The 21,425-nt window shown below is 38.9% G+C and overlaps 1 protein-coding gene and 2 long non-coding RNA genes across 3 annotated transcripts; 2 read left to right on the forward strand and 1 right to left on the reverse strand.

The window, feature by feature from the left end:
* Positions 1-1,183: 1,183 nt before the first annotated feature.
* LOC144648843 (uncharacterized) lies at positions 1,184-1,944 on the reverse strand. The gene is made up of 2 exons (XR_013569786.1): positions 1,756-1,944; positions 1,184-1,383 (listed from the first exon to the last, which is right to left on the reverse strand). It is a non-coding gene; the product is annotated as an uncharacterized LOC144648843 (long non-coding RNA).
* Positions 1,945-4,882: 2,938 nt separating this feature from the next.
* Positions 4,883-6,005, forward strand: LOC144648849 (uncharacterized). The gene is made up of 2 exons (XR_013569788.1): positions 4,883-5,211; positions 5,779-6,005. It is a non-coding gene; the product is annotated as an uncharacterized LOC144648849 (long non-coding RNA).
* Positions 6,006-10,105: 4,100 nt separating this feature from the next.
* LOC144658050 (uncharacterized) lies at positions 10,106-20,048 on the forward strand. The gene is made up of 9 exons (XM_078518378.1): positions 10,106-10,530; positions 12,937-13,116; positions 13,302-13,479; positions 14,758-16,446; positions 16,892-17,015; positions 17,280-17,426; positions 18,105-18,159; positions 18,522-18,576; positions 18,909-20,048. Exons 1-9 carry the CDS (start codon positions 10,164-10,166, stop codon positions 18,985-18,987), a joined length of 2,874 nt encoding a protein of 957 aa, XP_078374504.1. The 5' UTR covers positions 10,106-10,163; the 3' UTR covers positions 18,988-20,048.
* The last annotated feature ends 1,377 nt before the right edge of the window (positions 20,049-21,425 follow it).

Genomic DNA, 21,425 nt, shown 5'->3' on the forward strand with positions numbered 1-21,425 from the left:
CAAAAGCAATGCCAACGAATTTTATTTATTCTCGTTGTAGTTTTTTAACGAATTAAAAAAACGTTGTCTATCGTGACAAACTAGGATCGCGTTCATTTTGTTTTCTGTCGCCAGTAAGTTTTTCGAGTATGTGACGCTTACTAGTCTGAAGTCTCACTGATTTTCAATTTATTTTATTTTGCATAAATGTTTGATCGTGACCAATCTTTTTTAAATCATACAAGGAGATTTGAAAAGAAAACGCCATTATAACTACTCCCCTTTTAGAAAAATATATTAAAAAATATTCCTTAAAAGAGTAAAAGTTGGATCTCAAAACCTCTAATCAGTTGTAGTTAGTCAACTCAGGATCAAGATTTATATCGTCTGCATGGAATAAAACCATGAAACTGTTGAACCCGAAAAAGAAGAGTAAACACGATTTGTTTTCCAAATGTTTATAACGCCCCCACTTGATTTCATGGCTATCTGTCCCTCTATGTATCCCTTATCTACCACTCTATCCCGCTCCCCTCAACTGAATACTTGGCTTCCACTGTTTGCAGCACTTATTTATTACAAATTGTGGTGAAAGACGAATGGTCCAATTAACATTGCACGAACAAGAGCGAACATTAATTGGCCTGTCAATGCAACGCAACTACCATTGGCCATTTTTTACATTTAATATAGCAAATAGTGACTAACTTTTAAAAATGCGTAGCCGCGGATTCCAAAAAAAACGTCTATAGTACTGCAAAAATATGTTTATATAATTGTTCTGAATTCCTGGGAAGGCAGCCGAGAAACTGTTTACAGCCTCTCAGTAGCGGATGAAAGGACTGATAAACCTTACAAAGCAATTCAATAGAACCACCATTCTTGGTATTTTTGAAGGCGTTTACTCTTTACACAATCCTCAACCCAAATGTACTTTCGTTTTGCTCGGTAGAGAGAACAATTGATCCATACCAAATATGGATGCACCAGGTCATGCATCCGGGGACGCACGCGCGAGCGCAGGTTTCCCTCGAGTACTCTTCACAACACTGACGAAAAATACATTAGCGAAAAGAGTGGTTGTGGAACTGGATTTTCAATGCAGCGCAAGACATTGCATTTTCCTTTAGTTTAATTACTCCGTACCAGGTCTTAAAGAGGTGAAGCTAACAAATACCTTTATATATCAAAACATCAAACGGGAGCGTTTAACATATTTTATTCTTTCACTACTATTTCATATCGTTTCTAATATCCTTCGCTGAATGTTACGACTTAGATCCAAGAAATGCTCTCGAAGAACCTTTCTTTTCCTCAGTCGTCAGAGTCGGTTTCCAGTCCTCGCTTGCAACCCAGGCTCCGTGCAGCCGCGCACACACTCCGCTGGTAGTTCTGTGGAATCTCCTAAAATGATTCATCAAAATTCTTCTTGTTAGGAAATTAGTTTTATTAAAGTCAGAAAACGACCTGTGGTTCAAGTGTTTCAGGGAAAGAGGTGTTAATGTGAGGATCAGTTTGTAACCTGGGATAGAAGAACGTACAGAGGGAATAATTGCATTACGTAAATGGATTAAACCAAGATGTATCAGTACTATGTGACGTTGCCCGGACGAGAGTATTATTGAGGAACAATATAGTTAGTGACTGATTATATGTGTGTAATACTATTTAGAACTTTGTGCAGCCGTCCAGGAGAGAGTGTTTGTGAGCAGGAATGTTACTGGTTACTGAATGTAATGCTAAAATGTTCTTCAGACTTATTTTCAAAATACTCACCATTCTCGGGAAGGTATTCCTTTTGCCTGGTATTGTGCTACTAAAGCCTTCACTTCTGGGCATCAACAGTATCAAAGCAAAGGTAAAGAGGAAAAAAGCTGCCAGCCTAGTCGATTTCATTCTTACAACTTCACTTGATTTAAATCTGCAGCACAGGGTTTCTTGATAAAACGTACAGACGATATGGTTTGTAATACAACTAGGTGCCTTATATATACCTAAATATTTCAAACGCAATTCAATCTTAGAGGATAATTTTGTATTTTCGGATGATCCCTGGTGAGATAAAATATGAAGCGGGCTTTGTCGGTGAATGTAGGAAAATAACGATGAGAAGAAATCGATTCCTAGTAATTATTTTTACCAACGTTTAAGATAAATCACTGTGTTAAGTTTCAACTTCCTTTATTTCTTGAAATAATTGCCATAGTTTCAGTTTGCGGTAAATTTAATGAGTTCCCACGCTAATCCATAATAATTGACACATTGTTTAGAATGTGGCTAGATATAGACTTAAGAGTGTAGTATGTATCATACTTATCTAACGAAAGAGCTTGCAGACGAGTCCAATTTCTTTTTTTCTCTCAAGAAAAAATAAAGCTTATTTTTTTAAATCAAGATCTCTTTCTTATAAGCAATGTCAAAAATTTAACGAAAGCAACAGATAAAATTTACCACTCGAAAGACCGAAAACCAGTTTATGGCAGGAGGATTGGTGGGATAAATGGCTGTGACTGATTGGTTGGTGCTAGGCAACCATCCACCAATTATAGTTCTGCCTACATCTCCTATTGCAGATATCTGACGCTGTAATCTTCCGGAGGCTACTCTGTGAAGACTCAAAATACCACTTGTTTTCGTCTTGGTGTCGTTTTACACCTTCTGTTAAAACGCAATGAACTTGCAGTTTGGAAATGTGAGGGACAGTCAAAAGAACAAATATCTACTTTGCTTATGTTAAGAATGCAAAGAACCCACAAAACCAACACTTTTATGAGTTGCAAAAGCAGTCTTTTGCGAAAAATAATTTGATGCAGTCCCTGAAACAGGCGCCACTGTTTCAGCCCAAACATCTTACAAATTGGCAGAGGCGTTTACGACCAACCTCTTAAGTGACTTGAAGTTTATTTTTTCGTTGTCCTTGATTTTAGATAGACTTTACATCGAGATGAAAAAAAATCATACTCTAATTAAAGCGAAAATAAAATAACGACCATTTAAGACGCAGTTTTTTTGTTGCTTGCTGATTCATTCGTTCGTGCTTCCTGCGTTATCTTCATCTTTAATAATTCATTCCCTCTCGAGTCTGGCCTTTTAAAGTCAAGATATAATACATGATATTAAAATAATCTAAAACATCGGCACGTTTTATGCCAGTGATCAACAACTCAAATTAGTAAACAGCGGGACACTATGCAGTATCTACAGCTGAAACTGAGTTAAATTGTCTTTCTTATTAAAGAGCAATCTGAAACTTCTTTGCAACTAAATATTTATTTTAACTACAAGAAAACAAATTAATGACAGGCGTTCGCTCTCGATTGATGTAGAACTTATCGTCAGCTAAATTTGTTTAAGTCACATCAATTTCTGCATACTGCGATTTTTCAAGCTGTGATCAGATCTTTCTGGCCGGCAGTATTTTATTTTTAGTTCTGTCAGTTTTGTTTTCTGCTGAGCAATGCACCTTTACAAGGAAAAACAAAATAAACATATCCTTCAGTTTGTGCAATGTGAACACGTCACTACTGTTATACATCATTCTCATTGTCCCTAGTTAAAGAAGAAACAAATTTTCAAGAAGCCCCGGCTTTACGCTGGCGTTGAAGATTGTTCCAGAAAAAATAAACCAGAGACTGTCATTCAGTTGACCCCTGATTTACCTGCAATCTTCTGAAACGCGTGTTTGAATTGTTAAACGGTTTTTCGATTTGTTTTGTATTTGACAAAAACACTAGAGATCAAACAAGATATATAAACGGATTGGATCATGGACTCCTTTAATCGAAAATAATAATAATGAAAAACGAGAGGAACTATTATCTTCTATATATGGCGACGAAATAACGTCTCCATTTTACATGTCATCCTTTTAACGATCAGCAGGGGATCCGTTGGATGATATGGGGGAGGATTTCCTTATCTATTAACGGTATGTATTCTAAATAAAATGACGCTTCGAGAAGATAAGAATTTTTTGATAGGAAATACAAAACAATCTCGTGATTTTATTTGCACCTGCTATTCCAATTATTTGCTTTTTATGTTACTCTGTAGTCCAAAAACCTCATCACGGAATTACGGACTCGCTATGTGATATGTTAGATTATAGACGTATTTTTGAGTTCTTGTTATGTCACTTAAGTCTTCGCATCAGACTGAAAACAGAAAGTGGAAGCTTTCTCTTAAAGTTATAAAATCAAGGTGACTTCATCATAGCGTTCTTGAAGCTTCCTGCAAAATAACTAACTAGCCAATCAGCGCGCGTATTATAGAACAATATATTTCATAAGTAATGCTACTTATCATCTAGCGCTGATGTTCGCCTGATAAATGGCATGTGTAATTAGAACATATAAATCTTCCGCTTTCTTACCAAACTTAAAATACAATACTGGATAGGGACTTTGTTTTCAGATTCTCAAATTTCCATTTAGAAACTATTTAATGCATCACTAAGAACAACTCGGTGTTCCGGCACTTTGTTATTAAAACTGTTGTTTGAAAGTCTTAACGGTGGGGTTAGAGAGTTGTCACTGAGTACAGGAAATGAATGTCCCGTCAATTGCATACAATTCATCGCGACTTTTTTAAAACGTATTAAATAAAGAACGGAGATATCAACAAGACGGAGAGATCAATCAATCACTGAATCGTCAGGTATATTAATAGATCATATATGAAACTTTATTGTCCTGTCTGAAGTTGAAGTGCTAAATACGCACTAACTGATGAACCGCCGGTTTATAATTAGTAATTGCCGGTAATGAACATTCATTCAAGACCAAAAAACAAATATCCGTCTCCATTTAGTGGGTGGTTTTAATTATCTTGCACGTGGAGTCGATATTATCACATGCTTTAAACGGACATGGCTGCCTGGCTGTGCTTTGTTCGTTCACGGCAGGGAGCTTCAGATCAAAGCCTCTGGAAAACACTGATGGGCAACACTCTGTGTATAGGGCATAATTAATTATCTCCTGCCGACTGAACGGTGCCCTAGGTATCGATAAATATCCAGCGAAATGAGTTTGAAGACAAGTTTGCACATCCTCAAACCTAACAGACGATCAGCATATACGACACGTAAGGATGAAATCAGTGTCTAGTTATGTATTGCTCTGCACTTTGCTTGTCGCGTCCGTCATACAAGACAGTCAGGGTGTAGGTTTAGGGTTGTGGCCTAGTCCCACCAAAGGAAAGAGAGAAAATCATAATGGACCGGTTATTAATAAGGTAAAGACGCAAGTTAATGTCTGAGTCGTTGTTCAAACTATTAGTAATAATGATGATAAAACTCAGTTTCGGACTAATATACCCACATGGCCATTAAATCTGGGGATTTCTGTTTTGCTAACGAGTTACATCACACGTAGGGGTGTATTTTAAGAAATTGAGCCTAAATTTTTTAGGTTTGTCAGCTGAAATTTTTTATCCTTAGCCCCCTTGACATTTTTCGGTTTCAGTTTACTTCTTGGAAATTCTTCTACCTTGGTAAAATGTTAGTTTGAAGTTTCCTTCCTTGTGAAGGTCATACCGTACCGCACATAAAAAAGTTAATATGTCCGACAAAGCTCCTTCGACTACTTGGGTGCTGACGGATTCCTTGTTAATAAGCAGCCAAGTTTAATGATCTGACCTTCAAAAATTAACTTGACAGGATAATCGTGGCGGTGAAGTCACATCATACTCGAACCCCAATTTAATGAGAAAAAACATAAGCCCCTGGTGTGTGCGAGCAACATATCGAGAAGTTGTGAAACAAGCGAAGTGTGTAAAATGTTCTGTTTTTTCGCGTTTTAGAACAACCCGCTGAACTTCCAACAAAGAGTGCGCGCAGCCGCCCGTAAGTTGGATTGCATACGAATACTAGAAGAAGAGTCGAAACACCAGTGAAGAAAGAGAGAGAACAATTAGTAATCATTAACATTAGTTTAGTAAGAAAATCTCTTCAGGCAGTATGTAAATTTACAAATAAACCCTGGTAAATGCTTAACAAACATTATAAAAAATAAACATAAGTCTTAGAACTGCGTCTTGACATCTTATACCCCGTTCACACCAGCAAAACATGTTTGGTTAAACCAGGTTTAACGAAATGAAAATCAGTAAATGAAAACTGACATACTCAATTTTACTTTAGGGTTCAAGTAAACTCTAATTTGTGCTTTCATTGTGCCAAATCGACAAACAACGCAATTTTAACTGAACCATGTTGAAATAAACAGCTTTTAAACTTGTTTTAGCTTTGGTGTAATTGGGGTATCATGAGTTAGGCTGTAAAGCAAATATCCTTCCTTATTTTGAAAAGAAATTTTCAATCACAATTATTGATAATGAAACCCGTAGTAGGATCATGCGCCAGCTGGTATCAACTCTGAGATATAAGCCCGGATTTAATTAAGTTGCTCCATTTTTTGTTTTCTTTTATGGTAAATCAAACACTTGAAGAAAAGATCAGGTAACACAGCATGATTTTCACAAATTGCACGACTTGACAAAGCTCACTTATATGTAAAATCGTCGGGGAAACATCTGCCATTTTGTCAAATCTCATCCGTAAAAAAAAAAAGGTAAAGCAACTTTATTTATCCGTCTGAAGCGCTAGTTCCTTATTATCAAATGAAGAAATAGCGTAAGCATTCGAGATTCCTCAGAACGTTGTCCCCACATCTTGGCGCGGTCAGTCACAGGGAGCCCTCACATCCGTTAAGAATATGAATAAAAGATTAACCTACCTTTATCGCGCGCGTGTTTTGTGGCGGCCATTTTGAATTTTTAATACGCGCGCGGTCTGCTAGTGCGAGGTCTGGAACCGATATTACGGAGATCCTCGGTGAGCGATCGGATCCTCCGAGAATTTACGAATTCTGCCGCCCGTCCCAGACTTCCGTAATATCGGTTTCAGACCTCGCACTAGCAGACCGTGCGCGTATTAAAAATTCAAAATGGCCGCCACAAAACACGCGCGCGATTAAGGTAGGTTAATCTTTTATTCATATTATTAACGGATGTGAGGGCTCCCTGTGGGTCAGTTGCTTAGATACCTTGATTCAAAAGTAAAACGAAATCTGAGTGCACTCGGAGACTGGAATTCTCTGTTGACTGAGTGGTAATTGTTTATTATTAGCCTCCTACGTATTTTGTGCCATATGGCGTGCTTTACGTGATGAGCCAAAAGAATTTCTAGATTTGATTGGGAGGTCGGGTACTTTTCCATTCTACTGAAAAGTAATTCCTTGGAATATGATTCTTTCTTGTAGTTCATGATCCAACCTGTGCACGTTTGAAATTGCCTACAACTAAGAAAAAGATAATTTCATCTAAGAAATTGGGGACTTTTTCTTATCTTGAGATTAAACGGGATAATTGCCCGCGAATGAATCACGAGAATGATCACGAGAATGATCACGAGAATGATCACGAGAATGATCAAGAGGCACGACTGAGCAGCTAAACCTCGATCGTGGTTACTGTTTTGATATCACGCTTAAGTGCATATGGCGAAAGAAATAGTTGTTTTTTTTTTCGTGAAAAGTTTATCCTCTTAGAAAATAACATTTATTTAATTTCTATTTGTTGCTGCATTTGTGTGATTCATTTTGGTTGTATTAAAATATCAATATTTAGAACAAAATACTCTTAGAACTACCTTATGCACTACTTTCCAAACGTTCAAGATTTTTTTTCAATTTTGATAGGGTCTGGTGTGAATTAAGAGTCCCTTTCCATATAAAGTCATATAACTTTCCATATTACTGGTGCAGTAACTAACTATTTAGTTTGAGATTTTCCTTGGTGAGGTATTTGAGAATACGTCCTTCGGACCTGGTGGATCGAGTCGGTTGCTTTCGGGGTTCCAAAACCAAGCTGCGCCCATTCGACCTTTATTAACACTGTATTGTTCTTTTCCACTTTTCCTAGACCATAGAGAGGTCCTTGTTTCCATGACCGAGAATACTCCAGCAATATCTCAGACAATCTTAAGGCCCCGTCAGATTTTTCCGGTATTAGGCATGTTGAACGGTAGAATCAAATTACAAGTGTCCGTTTAATGCAGGTTTTTAACAATAAAATGACCTTCTCAACAACTTTGTAGTTGTCCGCGTCCGCTTAATACAGATATAATTTCCAAATTCTGGGACCTTGGCTATATCTGGCTACTGTCCCTTTATAAAGGGTGTCCGCATAATACCGGTTTGACTGTAATAAAGACAACTGCTACTCATAAATTAACTCAAATACGGAAAATAAAGGCAAACCTCTGCGAAAAATTCAGTTGTGACTCATAGAGCCCTTTGATTCACAGATCAGGAGCTCGTCTCTAATTTTACCGTCACAGTTTTTGCCCAATAACGGAGACACGTTTAGACTAACATAATGATGACAAGTAGAAAAATAAGTTTAAATTAAATAAAATAATAAAAGGAAAAATTTTCAACCTCTAAAAAGGAGTTCCATAAAAAATAGCCAGTAAAAGTGAGAGTCACATAAATTTACGCTGCTGGGCCCTGTATAAAAAAAGGTTAAGTGGGATTTTGTGTAACTGTTCTCTGTGTTCCTAAGGTAACCGTACTGTTCTCTGTGTTCCTAAGGTAACCGTACTGTTCTCTGTGTTCCTAGGGATTTTTTCGCACCAACATTGTGTTTCCCATACTTTATTAATCCACTTTCGGCTGATCTATCCACAATAGTGCGCAAGAAGACCTTCAGGAACACAGGAAATAGCTGCAAAAATCCCACTTCATCTTAAGTTACTTTATGTATGCAACCGGGCCGTGAGCGATCCGATGCTGCGATAGGTGAGTCTTGATAGTATTGAAACCTACTGATCATCAGTGGAGAAGAAATAAAGACACCCACGGAGAGAAGCAATCAATTGAAATACAGTCGAACCTCTCCGTACGGACACCTCTCTAATACGGCCACCTCTCTATTACGGACAATCTCCGATGTCCCAACAAAATTCTCATATATTTTCTTTAGAAAAAACCTTTATAATACGGACCCTCTCTAATACGGACAACGGACCTAAATTTTGGCGCCAGGAAACCTCTTTATTACGGACACTCCGGTTATCAGGCGATAATATTTTGTTCGTAATGCAATTTCCTGTTTGTGGTTACAAAAAAAAAAAAAAACGTAACGCTTTATTCATGTTAGTCGTTTCTGGATTTGTGTTTGGTGTTAACATTTTTACCGACAGCATTGCGTTGCAGAACATTTCGAGTTACCGGCTAAATACTTTAAGCTGTCAATGAAGTCAAAAGTGACGTTAAAGTGGTGACCTTTACAATACGGACACTTTGCTCTGTCCCTTAGGTGTCCGTATTAGAGAGGTTCAACTGTACATGGAAAATTTCCCAGTATGTCGTGTCAAGAAAACCCGGTCCCGCTTGGGTCCGCATAAAAGCAGTCTCACTAACAAAAGGGAACAATAGTCCCGTTTTAACACAGCATGCTTTCAACACTACAATACTGCCAATTCTGAAGGGAGAAAACTAAGATTTTGAAGAAAACAGGGTAAGAAACAACATGTTCCGGCAAACTATTTGCTCATTATGAACATGCATGATTTCTGGCAAAATGTTTCCTAAGTACTGCAGTGATAATTTATTGGTCTCAGCTCCTCGTCTCGTCCCAGACACCACCAAGCGCCCACTGGCCTGACCTGTTCAACAAATGCCAAAGAAGAAGAAGACAAGTGGACTGAGTAAGCTAAGTGTAATCTAACTTTACTTTGACCAGTTATCAACATCTTCAGTGAAGAGAAAAGAATCATCATGAATGTAGGGCACAGCCACCCCCTCCCCTGACTCCCCTCAAACTTAAAAAAATCGAGGTGGGAGAGGGAGGCTGTACACAGGCAAAGAAGAACCTGTGGATGTAGCCTGCGTGGGCTCCTGCTAGCACCTTTCCCCCCTCCCTCTATCCCCTTTCCTTTCCCGCTTTCTTTTCGCTCCATCCTTGACCGAAGAGCCTGTTCACAGGCTACTGTGGACGAAGGAATCTGACAGATCTGTAAGGTGGTTGTGTTTGCATCGCCTCGCGTGGTTAACTCGCATGGCGTTCATTTGCATTTGAACATGCGCAGTGAAGCATGATTATTGTTTTGCCGCCATCATTCGAATCGCAACGACTTCGGAATTAGTATTCATAAGACCCAGGGTGTTTGATTTCAAAGTCACATGAATCTTTCTCCGCAGAGTGAAACAAGGAGAAGTGATGAGCAAAATCAGGGTTTCAAAAGCCGGCTAAGATTTGATCACACAGTCTACAAATCGGCGTCAGAAGCTCTAGAAGCTTACATCGCACAGTTTGAGGGCGGCCGAAGCGTCACGACTTATCGACGGCGTCCCTCCGATTTGCTTTCTCCAGCGCCGAAATATTACTTTATGGATTCATTGGAAAGATCGCTAAGAAGTCCGCCAAGTAAATCGCCAGCTAGAAAAGTCGATGAGCTTTTGGAGTGGGTCAACGTAGCATATGCAAAAGAATTATCGAGTAGAGTGGCACCTTTCGGATACCGAACAACTCCGGAACTGCCTGGTTCAGGTGAGCAATCATTGTGATCGTGAAGCTAATTTCGCTATCAGATCAGTTCTGTTGAGGCGGGACATCTCTAATATAATTGTCTAAATACGTATTGCTACAGTGTTACGACGTCGAAAAATTTGTTAGCGAGGCTTGTTTAAAAGTAATTTCACGGTGAATGAATTAGAAGCGTATGGGACGCGTCCTAGGCAACCTTTACTCGCTACTCGAGTTTGAATTCCGACAGAGCTGCAGTTGTAAAATTTTAGATGTCAAATCGAATTCTTAATTTTTCGTGATGATAATGCTATCTAACAAATCGAAAATAAGCATCGGATACCTAAAAAGAGTTTATAAAGCTGTATAAAGTCAAGGTTTTTCATTTTGGATAGCTAGCGGGAGTCAAATTTATTCCTAATTTTGTGGTTACAACTTTGTGTCGTTTATACGCTTGAGTAAACAAACGAAGCAACAGTACACTTTTTTCATCTCCTCTGCATTGTACATGCCCAAAGGCACGCTTATCGTTAAATCATGACACGTTAAGGTCAGATTTTCTCAAGAATTAGAAACTTAACTGGGAATAGAGCCCGAAAGTCTTCGATCCCGGCTTATTCAATAAATAAAGCGAGTATAAATAATTTAGAAGGGACGCTATTGTCGCCTAAACAAAAAGCAACCAACGTATGTCGGTCGTCTTGCAGGTTATATGACTTGGAATATTCAGTATTTATATTAAACTCAGAAACTAGTATTTTCCCTAGGTATCAAGATTATAGCAGATGTACCTGACATGTTCACTGTTGTGCATGTCGTAAAGTTTGGTTGCTAGGTTGTAAATTAATGGCTGGTAATTTGATATACGCTGCATACAAATGATCGTTAAAAATTTTTTTTGCGGCAAGAAGAGATTTGAAGAGGGGGGTATAGAGAAGAGGGAGGGAGTGGTGCTTCATAATCGTTATCCTGTACAGATGTATGTATCAATGCATGGCAGAAACGGCTTGCAACAAACCAGTTTGATTTTTATTTTTCATTGACTCATGTTCATTGTCATAATCTGAAACAAAGGGAAATAAAAAATCCAACTGGTTTGAAAAATTTTAAACCACAACATAAACACTGTAAATAATACTGATCTGCATGTGCCAGTTTATGCAGGTAACTGAGCATTGTACTGCATACTGCATGCAGTGCATGGCAGTAAAAATACATTGTACCTCTGCATGTGTGCAAGATCTCATTGAGTTCTTGCCATTTTACAGTGTATTTCAGACTGGGCTGATAGTCAGATAACAATCATGTTAAATTTTGTGTACACAATATTCAACCGTAAAAGGTTTCACAGTTCATAATTAATCCAAACCAAGAAAATGAAATAAAAATAAACAAATAAGCTGGATTGTATTTCAGTTGCATGCGTGTGTGTAAGTGCTTAACTTTTGTAACTTTTGTTAAAGTCTAACCTCTAAAAACAGCATTCAAGGGTACTTCCAATTGCTAAGCAAATTGTTGTATACTTTCTGCACTGTACAATCTGTGAATCTTTAGAACTTTTGATACTTCCCCATATCTGTAAGTTAGCCTTGATTATCTTTTTCAGTATCTCTTTTTTATAGGGATAGAACTTGCAAGTTAATTGTATTAGACTGAGAAGTCACAGCAGTTCATGTAAAAGAATTCTTGATAAGGCAGTGCAATTTCCTTAGAAAAGGTGACCTTACATGTACATCTCTCATAAACTGAAAATAAAGCATGGAAATGACAATAATGATCATTGCTGTTATTTACAAAGCAATAAGTAAGTAAGTAAGTTGCCTTTATTTAAAAACACGATTTGGATAAAAGCTTACAGCTTGTGGGGTCGTGTAAATTAAAAGTATTAAAAGTTAAAAATATTTACAATTAAAAATGATCAGAAATATGTTGGATGTTGTCTATCAACCAGAGAATTAGCTTCTATCCCTTTAAGATAGGATATACTGAAATAATAGATAATCAAGGCTTACTTACAGGCATGAAGAAATATCAAAAGTTCCAATTAATTTGCAGCTTTTTTCTTGGTGCCAGGGAGTCAACAGGAAATTTTATTTTGGGGAAAAACATGTGATGTTCACAAGAGTTCCAGCATAATTTATAACAAAGACTAATGTTCTGCACATGTGTTAAGCATAAAGTACTTATTAGACTTTCGATAAAGTCCTTTGTCTTGTTTATACTGTCTCAACAAAGTTAATTATCTAGTAATTAATACATACATATGAGCAATAGATCCAAACATGAAATCGCTTTAAAGAAACCTAGCCATTACTGCCTCATTATTACTAGTGTCAAATTATACAAACTTTCTCTAGGTGGCCATCTTCCTTAGATGTACAGTTGGCACTGGTCCTGACTGTTTCAATATAATAATTGTTATATCCTCAGATGAAGAAAATATGAATCCACATCCTGGGCGTGGTTATCGCTCACACAAAGGCATTGATGATGAGCTCTCTACCCTCCCCTCCCCAAGTTCTTCTGTGGTTGACCTAGACAGCAATGCTGGTACTGTGGAAACAGAAGTTCTACTTAGCAGCTTCAAAGGAAGTCGACCTTCAACTTCAGGTATACAGTCAAATAATAACACAGTTTGTTATATCTCCCCCCCCCCCTCCCAACTGAAATAATTAGATGCATTTGTTTGGACAAGAGTGTATCACGTGGTGCACCTAAATTGAACTGTTTAAGGGTTATGGACCTGAGACTGTACCATGAAGTGTAAGTTTCCAAACTTTTTTTTTTTTAACCAGGATCCTATCACAGTAAGGCATCATTGAGATCCCCACCAAAATCAGGACCAGTGAAAAATCGTTCTCGTCCAGATGGCAGTACAGAATACCCCAGCTGGGTGTCTGGACTTGGCAAAGAGTACCCTAGTTGGGTGGAAGACCTGGACACTACTGCAAGGCACAGACACGTCAAGCAGAGGTAGTTGAGCATGATATGTACACACTGTAGCTAACCATGGTCTTAGTCCAGTTACAGTATAATCTGTCATGATCCCCTTCCTAGGCTTTTATAGATTGTGCTAGCATAATTTTTGGCATAATTGGAGCTAAAAAGCATAATTTGTGAAACGAGCACTGCCACGGCATAATTAGCAATTTTTAGCACTTTTTGGAGCATAAATTCATAAAATGTAGTAAATATGGTGTACTTTCTACAGAAATAAATGAAATTTAGGTAGTTTGTTCTTGCAATGCGTGTTTTAGCTATACAATTGTGATTGTTAAGTCGTTGGAGGCATTTTACAAACGGTTTAGAGATGCGAGCAGCTAATTTGGACAGCTGACGGCCGTGATAAACTGCCATAAACACAAATAAATTTACAACAACAGTTTATTTAAAAAACATCATAATTTGGTGTCGTTATTGCGCACCTCTATGTATAGAATCTACGTCATTTTGTGAGCATAATTTCGGAAATCAGAAGCATAATTTGGGAATTCTGGCATAATTTTTGCATAATTTGGCAAAATTTTGAGCACTGCTAGTAGCATAATATGCCACTTTTAGGAGCACAATCTATAAAAGCCTACCCCTTCCCCAATGTCCTCCAGTTATAAACCTACTGTATATCTACAGTGTTTGAAAAAATAAATTATAGGTTCTTCAAGTGCATCTGGCAAGGTTTTATTCTGTTAGTAAACTCATACTTGCACCAAAGTGTCTGTATCAAGACCCATTATACAGACCATTATTTAGAAGACAGTTGTCAGTCTACTGCCAGACATGCCGTGTACAGTGTTGATTGCTTTAACTTATTACATTAAGAGTAGAGGTCACAACCCCACCTCTCTTTGGAAACTGCCTTGTGGCCAACCTAACAACAAAAAACAAACTCTTACAAAGTTCAAGGCGGCGAAAACCGGAAATGGAATTAGAATTTTGCGTTTGACCGCTGTGAAGCCACCGTTAACAATAATGAATACGGCTGACCTGCTAACCCCCGAAAAGCGCTTGCTTCCCGTAGTTAACTACAGTAGAACCCCGGAAACTAGAACTCTGAAGGGAAACGAAAAACCGTTCGAGTAAGCGGGGTTCTACTGTATGTTAATTTCAATGCACCTTTCCCATTTCGGAGGAGTGTCCAATTTTTCAGATATTTGTGATGTTTGTAACTTGTTACTGACTCTCCATAGGGTCCAAATCCAATACTTTATGAGGTTGTACTATTAAATCTATTCTCTTTATTTTCCTTTTTAGCCCTGATAAGAAGTACTCTTCAAGCACCTCATCCACTTCAGAAACTGACACAAAAAGGAGAACGTTCGTGCGTTCATCACGGTCCACACCAGGTCTTAAAGTGTCTGATTTACAATCCAGAGGTAGCTACCCTTCAAGAAGGCCCATGGACCCAACAAGAGTAAAGATGGCGGAGAGTAGAATGAACGGCGTCGATTGGAACGATGGAGCGAGTACCGATACGGACATGTTAGTTTCCCAGTCTGTATATGGACCTACTCCGGTCAATATGGGAGGGGACTTCCATAACTCATTATACCACGACAAGAAAGTTGCACGACTTAAAAAGGAGTCCACTAAGAAGCTTAGAAAAAGCACAGGCAAGGTTAAATCTCGAGAGCAATCGTCAGTATCTCCGAGACGATCGAAAAGTCTAACATACACACCCACCAAAACTTTGCGTTTTTCTACGAGAGACGAATATTCAGAAGGTAGAGAGAGTACGCCTCTTAGAACTAATGTCCTTAGGGATTCGTCTCCAGAGGGGAGTCCTTTTACTGCACTTCCCCCACGATACAGCTTACCCCCACAGAATGAAAGATATGGGACATCTGAAGAGGCTGGGCGGCGCAGTGTGTCACCGCAATTTAACCGGATGTACGTTTCGCCTCCTAATGTAACACGCTATTCAAATCTACCCGCCAAGAAAGCGGAAGTTAAGTCATCACCAACAAAAAGTAGACAACAGTATACTAGTTCCAGTCCTATCAAATCTCCATCGCGCGCAAGCATTCCACTGAAGATAGACTTGCCGCCACGAACAGGCGACAGCGATGCCGAGTCTGACGACACGGATAGAGTTATGCGCAAATCACCGACAGGAATTAAAATGGAAAAGATGTATAGAGATCCTAATACCATGTATCCGTGGAAAACTATGATTCAGAGTTCTCGGTCACAAGATGGTAGTGCCGCCGAGCCCATGCATCCTAAACCTCAATATTATTCAACACCCATGGTCTACACTGGCAGAGAAACCCAGAAAACACATGGCTCACCAGGCAGACATACTTATTCAAGCAGTGTTCCACACAGTGGCTATCGTAGCGATCCGAAAGTTTCCTTCTCTGAACCCAGAAGCCAGCAGCGTGAAATGCACGCTAGGACGATGGAGAGTTTGAAATCAACTCCCAAGCCTGTGTTCGCCAGCTCAAGTTACCGATCAAGAGATGAGAAGCTTGCAAAGACTGCACCAGATGCAAGGTACCGGAAACCTCCTCCAGCTCCGACCAGGAGTACTGCGAGGAAGGCCAGTCACCGAAGAAGCAAAACAGTTCCGGATTTAAGACGGATCGCTATCAGTTCAGCTTCGAAACCAAGAAACTCACGCCGGAGTCTTGACGATGACGTCATCAGTGTGAACACGGCGGATACTGAAATACTTATTACCCACCCACCCATGCCTCTGTTTGATGTCAGCCCTTCACTGACGACTGTCTCAGATAGCGACACGTTAGTCGAATCTGAAACAGAGACAGAGACGGACATAGGTGTCAGCAAAAGACATCACTTGAGCCCGCGCCATATGACTCATGTGTTAGAGGTACAAGATGAAAATGACAAGTTTTCACCGACTAGTGTATTTGCTTCAACAAACCCCCATGCAGCAGTGCGAGAGGAACTTCCTCAAAGATTTCACTTGTGGAAGCTGTAAGTTTTTTCTCTTTTCCAGTACATTTGTTTGTGTTCGATCCTAGTGGCCCGTACGGCCGGCGCTTTACTTAATTTCTGTGGCATTAGGCGACTAATGGTATTTATACTCCCCCTGGGATGCTAGTACATCGCAGAGTTACCACCCAGTGTTACACAATTCGCTTGTACCCATTTATACACCTGGGTGGAGAGAGGCACTGTTTTGTCCAAGAACACAACACAATGAGCCCGGTCTCGAGCGGCTCGATCCAGCGTACCAGCCATTAGTAGGCCTCCCACTACTGCGTAGTGTGGAGTATTAATAAATATTTTTGCGATTTAATTTCCCTTCCATTTCCTTAAAGCTTCGCTGTAAACAGAATATATTTAGATACATTTGTAAACGAGCTGTTGTCTGCTCCACTGTTCATTATACAATGTACATTTGTTGATTCCTGTATAGAGATGAAGACACAAAGGCACCAGAGAGTTTCATAAGAAGGCGCTTTACGAGTCCAAAGTCTGGCATCATATCATCATTTCTTGAAGACTGTTTGAGCGTCGATAGCGATGATAAAAAAATTACGGTAAGCTTTTAAACTTTTTATCAGCCTTCTTTATATGACTTTGCAGAGGTTTAAATAATGTTTCTCGAACTTTCATCTAGTTCCCAGATTTTGTGATCCCACGAAATCCGCTCTCGTTTGCTAAATTACATGCACGAGCTTAATGCACACGTTGAATGAGAGATTGCATAAACTGACAGCTGGTGAGGGAATCTGATCACTAATTCTTTAGTTCACTGTACTAGCAAGTGATGACGTGCTTGTTTGTTGTGCTGATCTGTTTAGAAGCCGGATAGCAGCTCACCTCCTGTGAGACTCAGTGGAAAGGAAGCTGCCCCAGGCCCTGTAGAAGCCTTGAAACAGATGCTGTTTACCATGCAGGACATGGCACATCACGAAACACTAGATAACGGAGATTTAGACTACTATAAGGTAACGCCAAATCACGAAAAACTAACTAACGGAGATTTAGACTACTATAAGGTAACGCCAAATCACGAAACACTAACTAACGGAGATTTAGACTACTATAAGGTAACGCCAAATCACGAAACACTAACTAACGGAGATTTAGACTACTATAAGGTAACGCCAAATCACAAAACACTAAATAACAGAGATTTAGACTACTATAAGTTAACGCCAAATCACGAAACACTACACAACGGAGATTTAGAGTGCTTTAAGGTAGCGCGAAATCACGGAACACCAGAAAACGGAGATTTAGAGTGCTATAAGGTAACGCGAAATCACGGAACACTAGATAACGGATATTAAGACTACTATAAAATAACTTCAAACCACGTAGCACTAATTAACGAAGATCTAGACTACTATTAGGTAACGGGAAATCACGAAATACTCGATAACGGAGATTTAGACTACTGCAGGGTAACGCCAAATCACGAAACACTAGATAACGTCAAGTCACGAAACACTTGATAACGGAAAATTGTTTTTATATAAGGTAACACAATATCGCGAGAGAAAAAAAAAACAGATAACGGAGACTTTACCCGGCGACTTTATGATGATTGGCTAATACTCGGGGCCGGAAGTAAGTAAGTATAAAAAGATTTGTGACTAAAGATGACTATTTTCTCCTTTAAGGCTTCCCCTAATGTGGATTTCAAGTCCAGAGATACAAAGGATTCTTTAGCGTCAGGTATGTTCTGCCTTAAATCCCATTCAATTAGGAATGCTATGTTTAATCTTAACTATCCTTTGCTTATTATTTAATATTTGGTGTTTATATATCTTAATAAACAATATTGGCTCTGAAGATCTCACTGTAAGAAGCTACAGTGTAAATGCTGGTGTAAGGTTAATGAACTCACTCTGAGGACTTGGTGGCCAAAAGAAAAACAGGATTTAATACACGTCTTCTGCTACCGACATTATGCATTATGGATTTTCCGAAAAGTTGAGTTTACTCAAACCCAGATGATAGATATTTAGATATTTTGCTCAAACCCAGTCTCCTTTCCCTTGTTCAGTTTACTGAGTTACGTTTCTGTTTGTTTTCAGATGACCAAAGTGAACGAGATGCCGACATTTTTCGTGGAGAGGTCTCATTACAAAGGTAAGTTAAACCGGTCTCATCCGCATTCATGTTCTGCATAAGAGGGTTTTTAAAAAGGGAGGAGTTAGGTTATCTCGTGCACCGAGTGGAATGCTGAACCTTAACAAAATACCTGCTTGCTTACAAACAAATAATGAAGAATGGATTACGTGTGGGTGACCTCCGGGAGAAAAGAAAAAGTGACATGTTAGTCCCTGCCGTATTTCTGGTTGTTTTTTGTTCGTTTGATGTGTTAACCTAGCTAGCTCTTTAAAGTTCAATTTTAGAATCTTGTTTGCTTTGTGTTTGTTATACAACTCAGTCCTCACGCGCTTATTTTCCTCTCTTCATAGAGCGTACCATCATCTGGAACGACTCAAGAGACTTGTGGGAAAAGAAGATGATCGCTCTTCATTGAGCTCCGCTAATTAGAAGCCACAAATTATAATAGGTTTAGTTAGTCTAAAGTTTATTGAGTATAATTATAACGGCATGCTGATCTTATTGCATGTCATGGTGAAAAGGATTAATACAAGGCTTAATAAATAGGCCGTTGCTTATTTTGTTTTGGAGCTAAAATGAGAGAAAAGGACAGCTCAAATGCCTGTTTTCTTGGAGCGGGGAGAAACTAGTTTTGTTGATTTTTTTCAATGACATATGTCAGCTACATAACGAAAAAGAATGTGCTTTCTTATCATTAATTGACCATGTTTCATACAAATTGACAAACCAAGAGACAGCTTAATACAATCCATTAAAATCGTGCTCAACTTTGGCCATTGTTTTTTTCGGGATAGCGGGTGAACCTAGCATTTTCTATGGGTTTTTCATTAGCTTTTAGTTTCAAGATCACTTTGTAGGGGGCTTGTTTGGGGAGTTTTTACTCTTCGCTGCGAGCAAGTTAAAATGTTTGGGTCATTGGTCAGCTGTCACTTACTCTAGATTTCTGCTTGTACTATCTCCATTGTAATACCAAATGCCACTGTTCTCTCAAATTATGTTATGGACATTCAACCAAATATGCGGCGCTTTGGAGAAAGCTACCTTTACTTCCAGTATAGTATAAAATACTTAGGTTGAAATGTCGGTCGTCCCCTCGTCCTTAACCCTAACCCATGGTGTGCGGTTTGATTTGCTACACAAGAACTGAGAAACTTATACTTCAGTGCATTTAGCATGTAAAGAGAAAAAGATCATAGATTAACGATTATTATTCAGATACAGTGATTATTTCTGGAATGAATCTGCTGGGTTTTAATAAATTCATGTTGTCAAATTACAAAGTTAAATATCGATTCTTATTTTAAAAAGATAGTGATTCAGAGAAATTTTACAAAGTGATTTTGATGGGATATTTTCTGATAGTCTTTTATAGTTCTTATAGGTTAATATATACACGAATATTTATATTTATACTACATTGCAAATATTATACAACTTGGTGTATTTTTGTGGATTTATAATATATGGATTACTGTTAGAGAACAAAGGACCTCTGAGTTTGTTGTCAGCGTCATTTGATATTAAACAGTTATACGGTAAGCTCGAGGTTTCTATTTAACAATTAGACGGCAAGCTCGAGGTTTCTACCGGCTGATAGTTGGCGAGGGGCGAAGCCCCGAGCCAACTATCAAAAGCCGGTAGGAACCGAGAGCGAGCCGTCTAATTGTGTTAGCATAACCCACTGACCGATCTATTAAACACAAAATATAGCTAGAGTTGATTTATTGAATGTTTTGATTGATAAAATTCAGCGAAGACTAAGCACGCGCTCCGAGAGCCTTCTACGGATCAATAGTAGGCACCTTTGTAGCCAATCAGATTGCGCGATTACCAATAGTAGGTCAGTGTGGTTATGCTAACGGCTGATAGTTGGCGAGGGGCGAACCAACTATCAGCCGATAGAATACAAGAGCGAGCCGTCTAATTGCATAACCCTGTAGCTGATCTACTTAACACAGAATATCGCTAGAAATGATTTATTGAAGGTTTTGATTGATAAAATTTTATGACAAACAAAGCGCGTGCTCCGAGGGCCGTCTATCGATTATTATTAAAAACTTGCAATGGTATTTTGCAATTTCCGAGTTTTGATTGGTTTTAGGCCATGGTATATGAGCTCATATGCCATGGATCACAAATATGAAAGGTGTACGCGTCAGTTAGAACAGCCGGGGAGCTCAAATATTGTAATTCTTTAATAAAACAATTATTCCACTCGCGCTTGTTGGATGTGATATAGTTATAGCCAAGTCGGTGCTATGCGCCTCGTCGGCTATCTACCATCTCATCCAACGCGCGCTCATGGAATAATTGTTAAATAGACGTCAACTATTCAACGTCAATCAGATAGCAAAATCACAAAAAGTTTTAAAGTGAGCTGTTTTTTTTTACTTCTACACTAAAAACGGATGTTTTTACTGGGCGGCTTAAACAACGAAAAAATCGTCTCCAACAATTTTCAAAGTGAATCAATCTGTCTGCTAGGTCGACAAAAAATACTCGTCAAGATCCTCATCCATGGCGATGTAACGGCCAACATAAGGGTCAAAATCGAAGGTAGTGATTGGCTGTGCTTTCGTTTCGTTTTCTATAAAAGAACTAAAAAAGCAAACTGATGACAAAAGGGATCCATATAAATACAGCAATACATTTTTTCGTATTTTTCTTTGATCAGTGCGAGAACTGGACACCAGCGCAAAACGGGAGTCGCGAGGGGGTGGGGGCGGGTAGTGAACAAAGTATTTTTCTTTCGCTTGCCCCGCCCCTTCGTGCTTCGCGCTCGCTTTTTCGTTCACGTTCTTTTGCGTTGAAACAAAGGGGGAGGGGCTGTCAATAGTCTACTTGGTGTGGGTAATGGGTGGTTCAAA

The sequence above is a fragment of the Oculina patagonica genome, chromosome 1 (genome assembly GCF_052425735.1).
Source record: "Oculina patagonica isolate OP01 chromosome 1, crgOcupat, whole genome shotgun sequence".
Taxonomy (NCBI): domain Eukaryota; kingdom Metazoa; phylum Cnidaria; class Anthozoa; order Scleractinia; family Oculinidae; genus Oculina; species Oculina patagonica.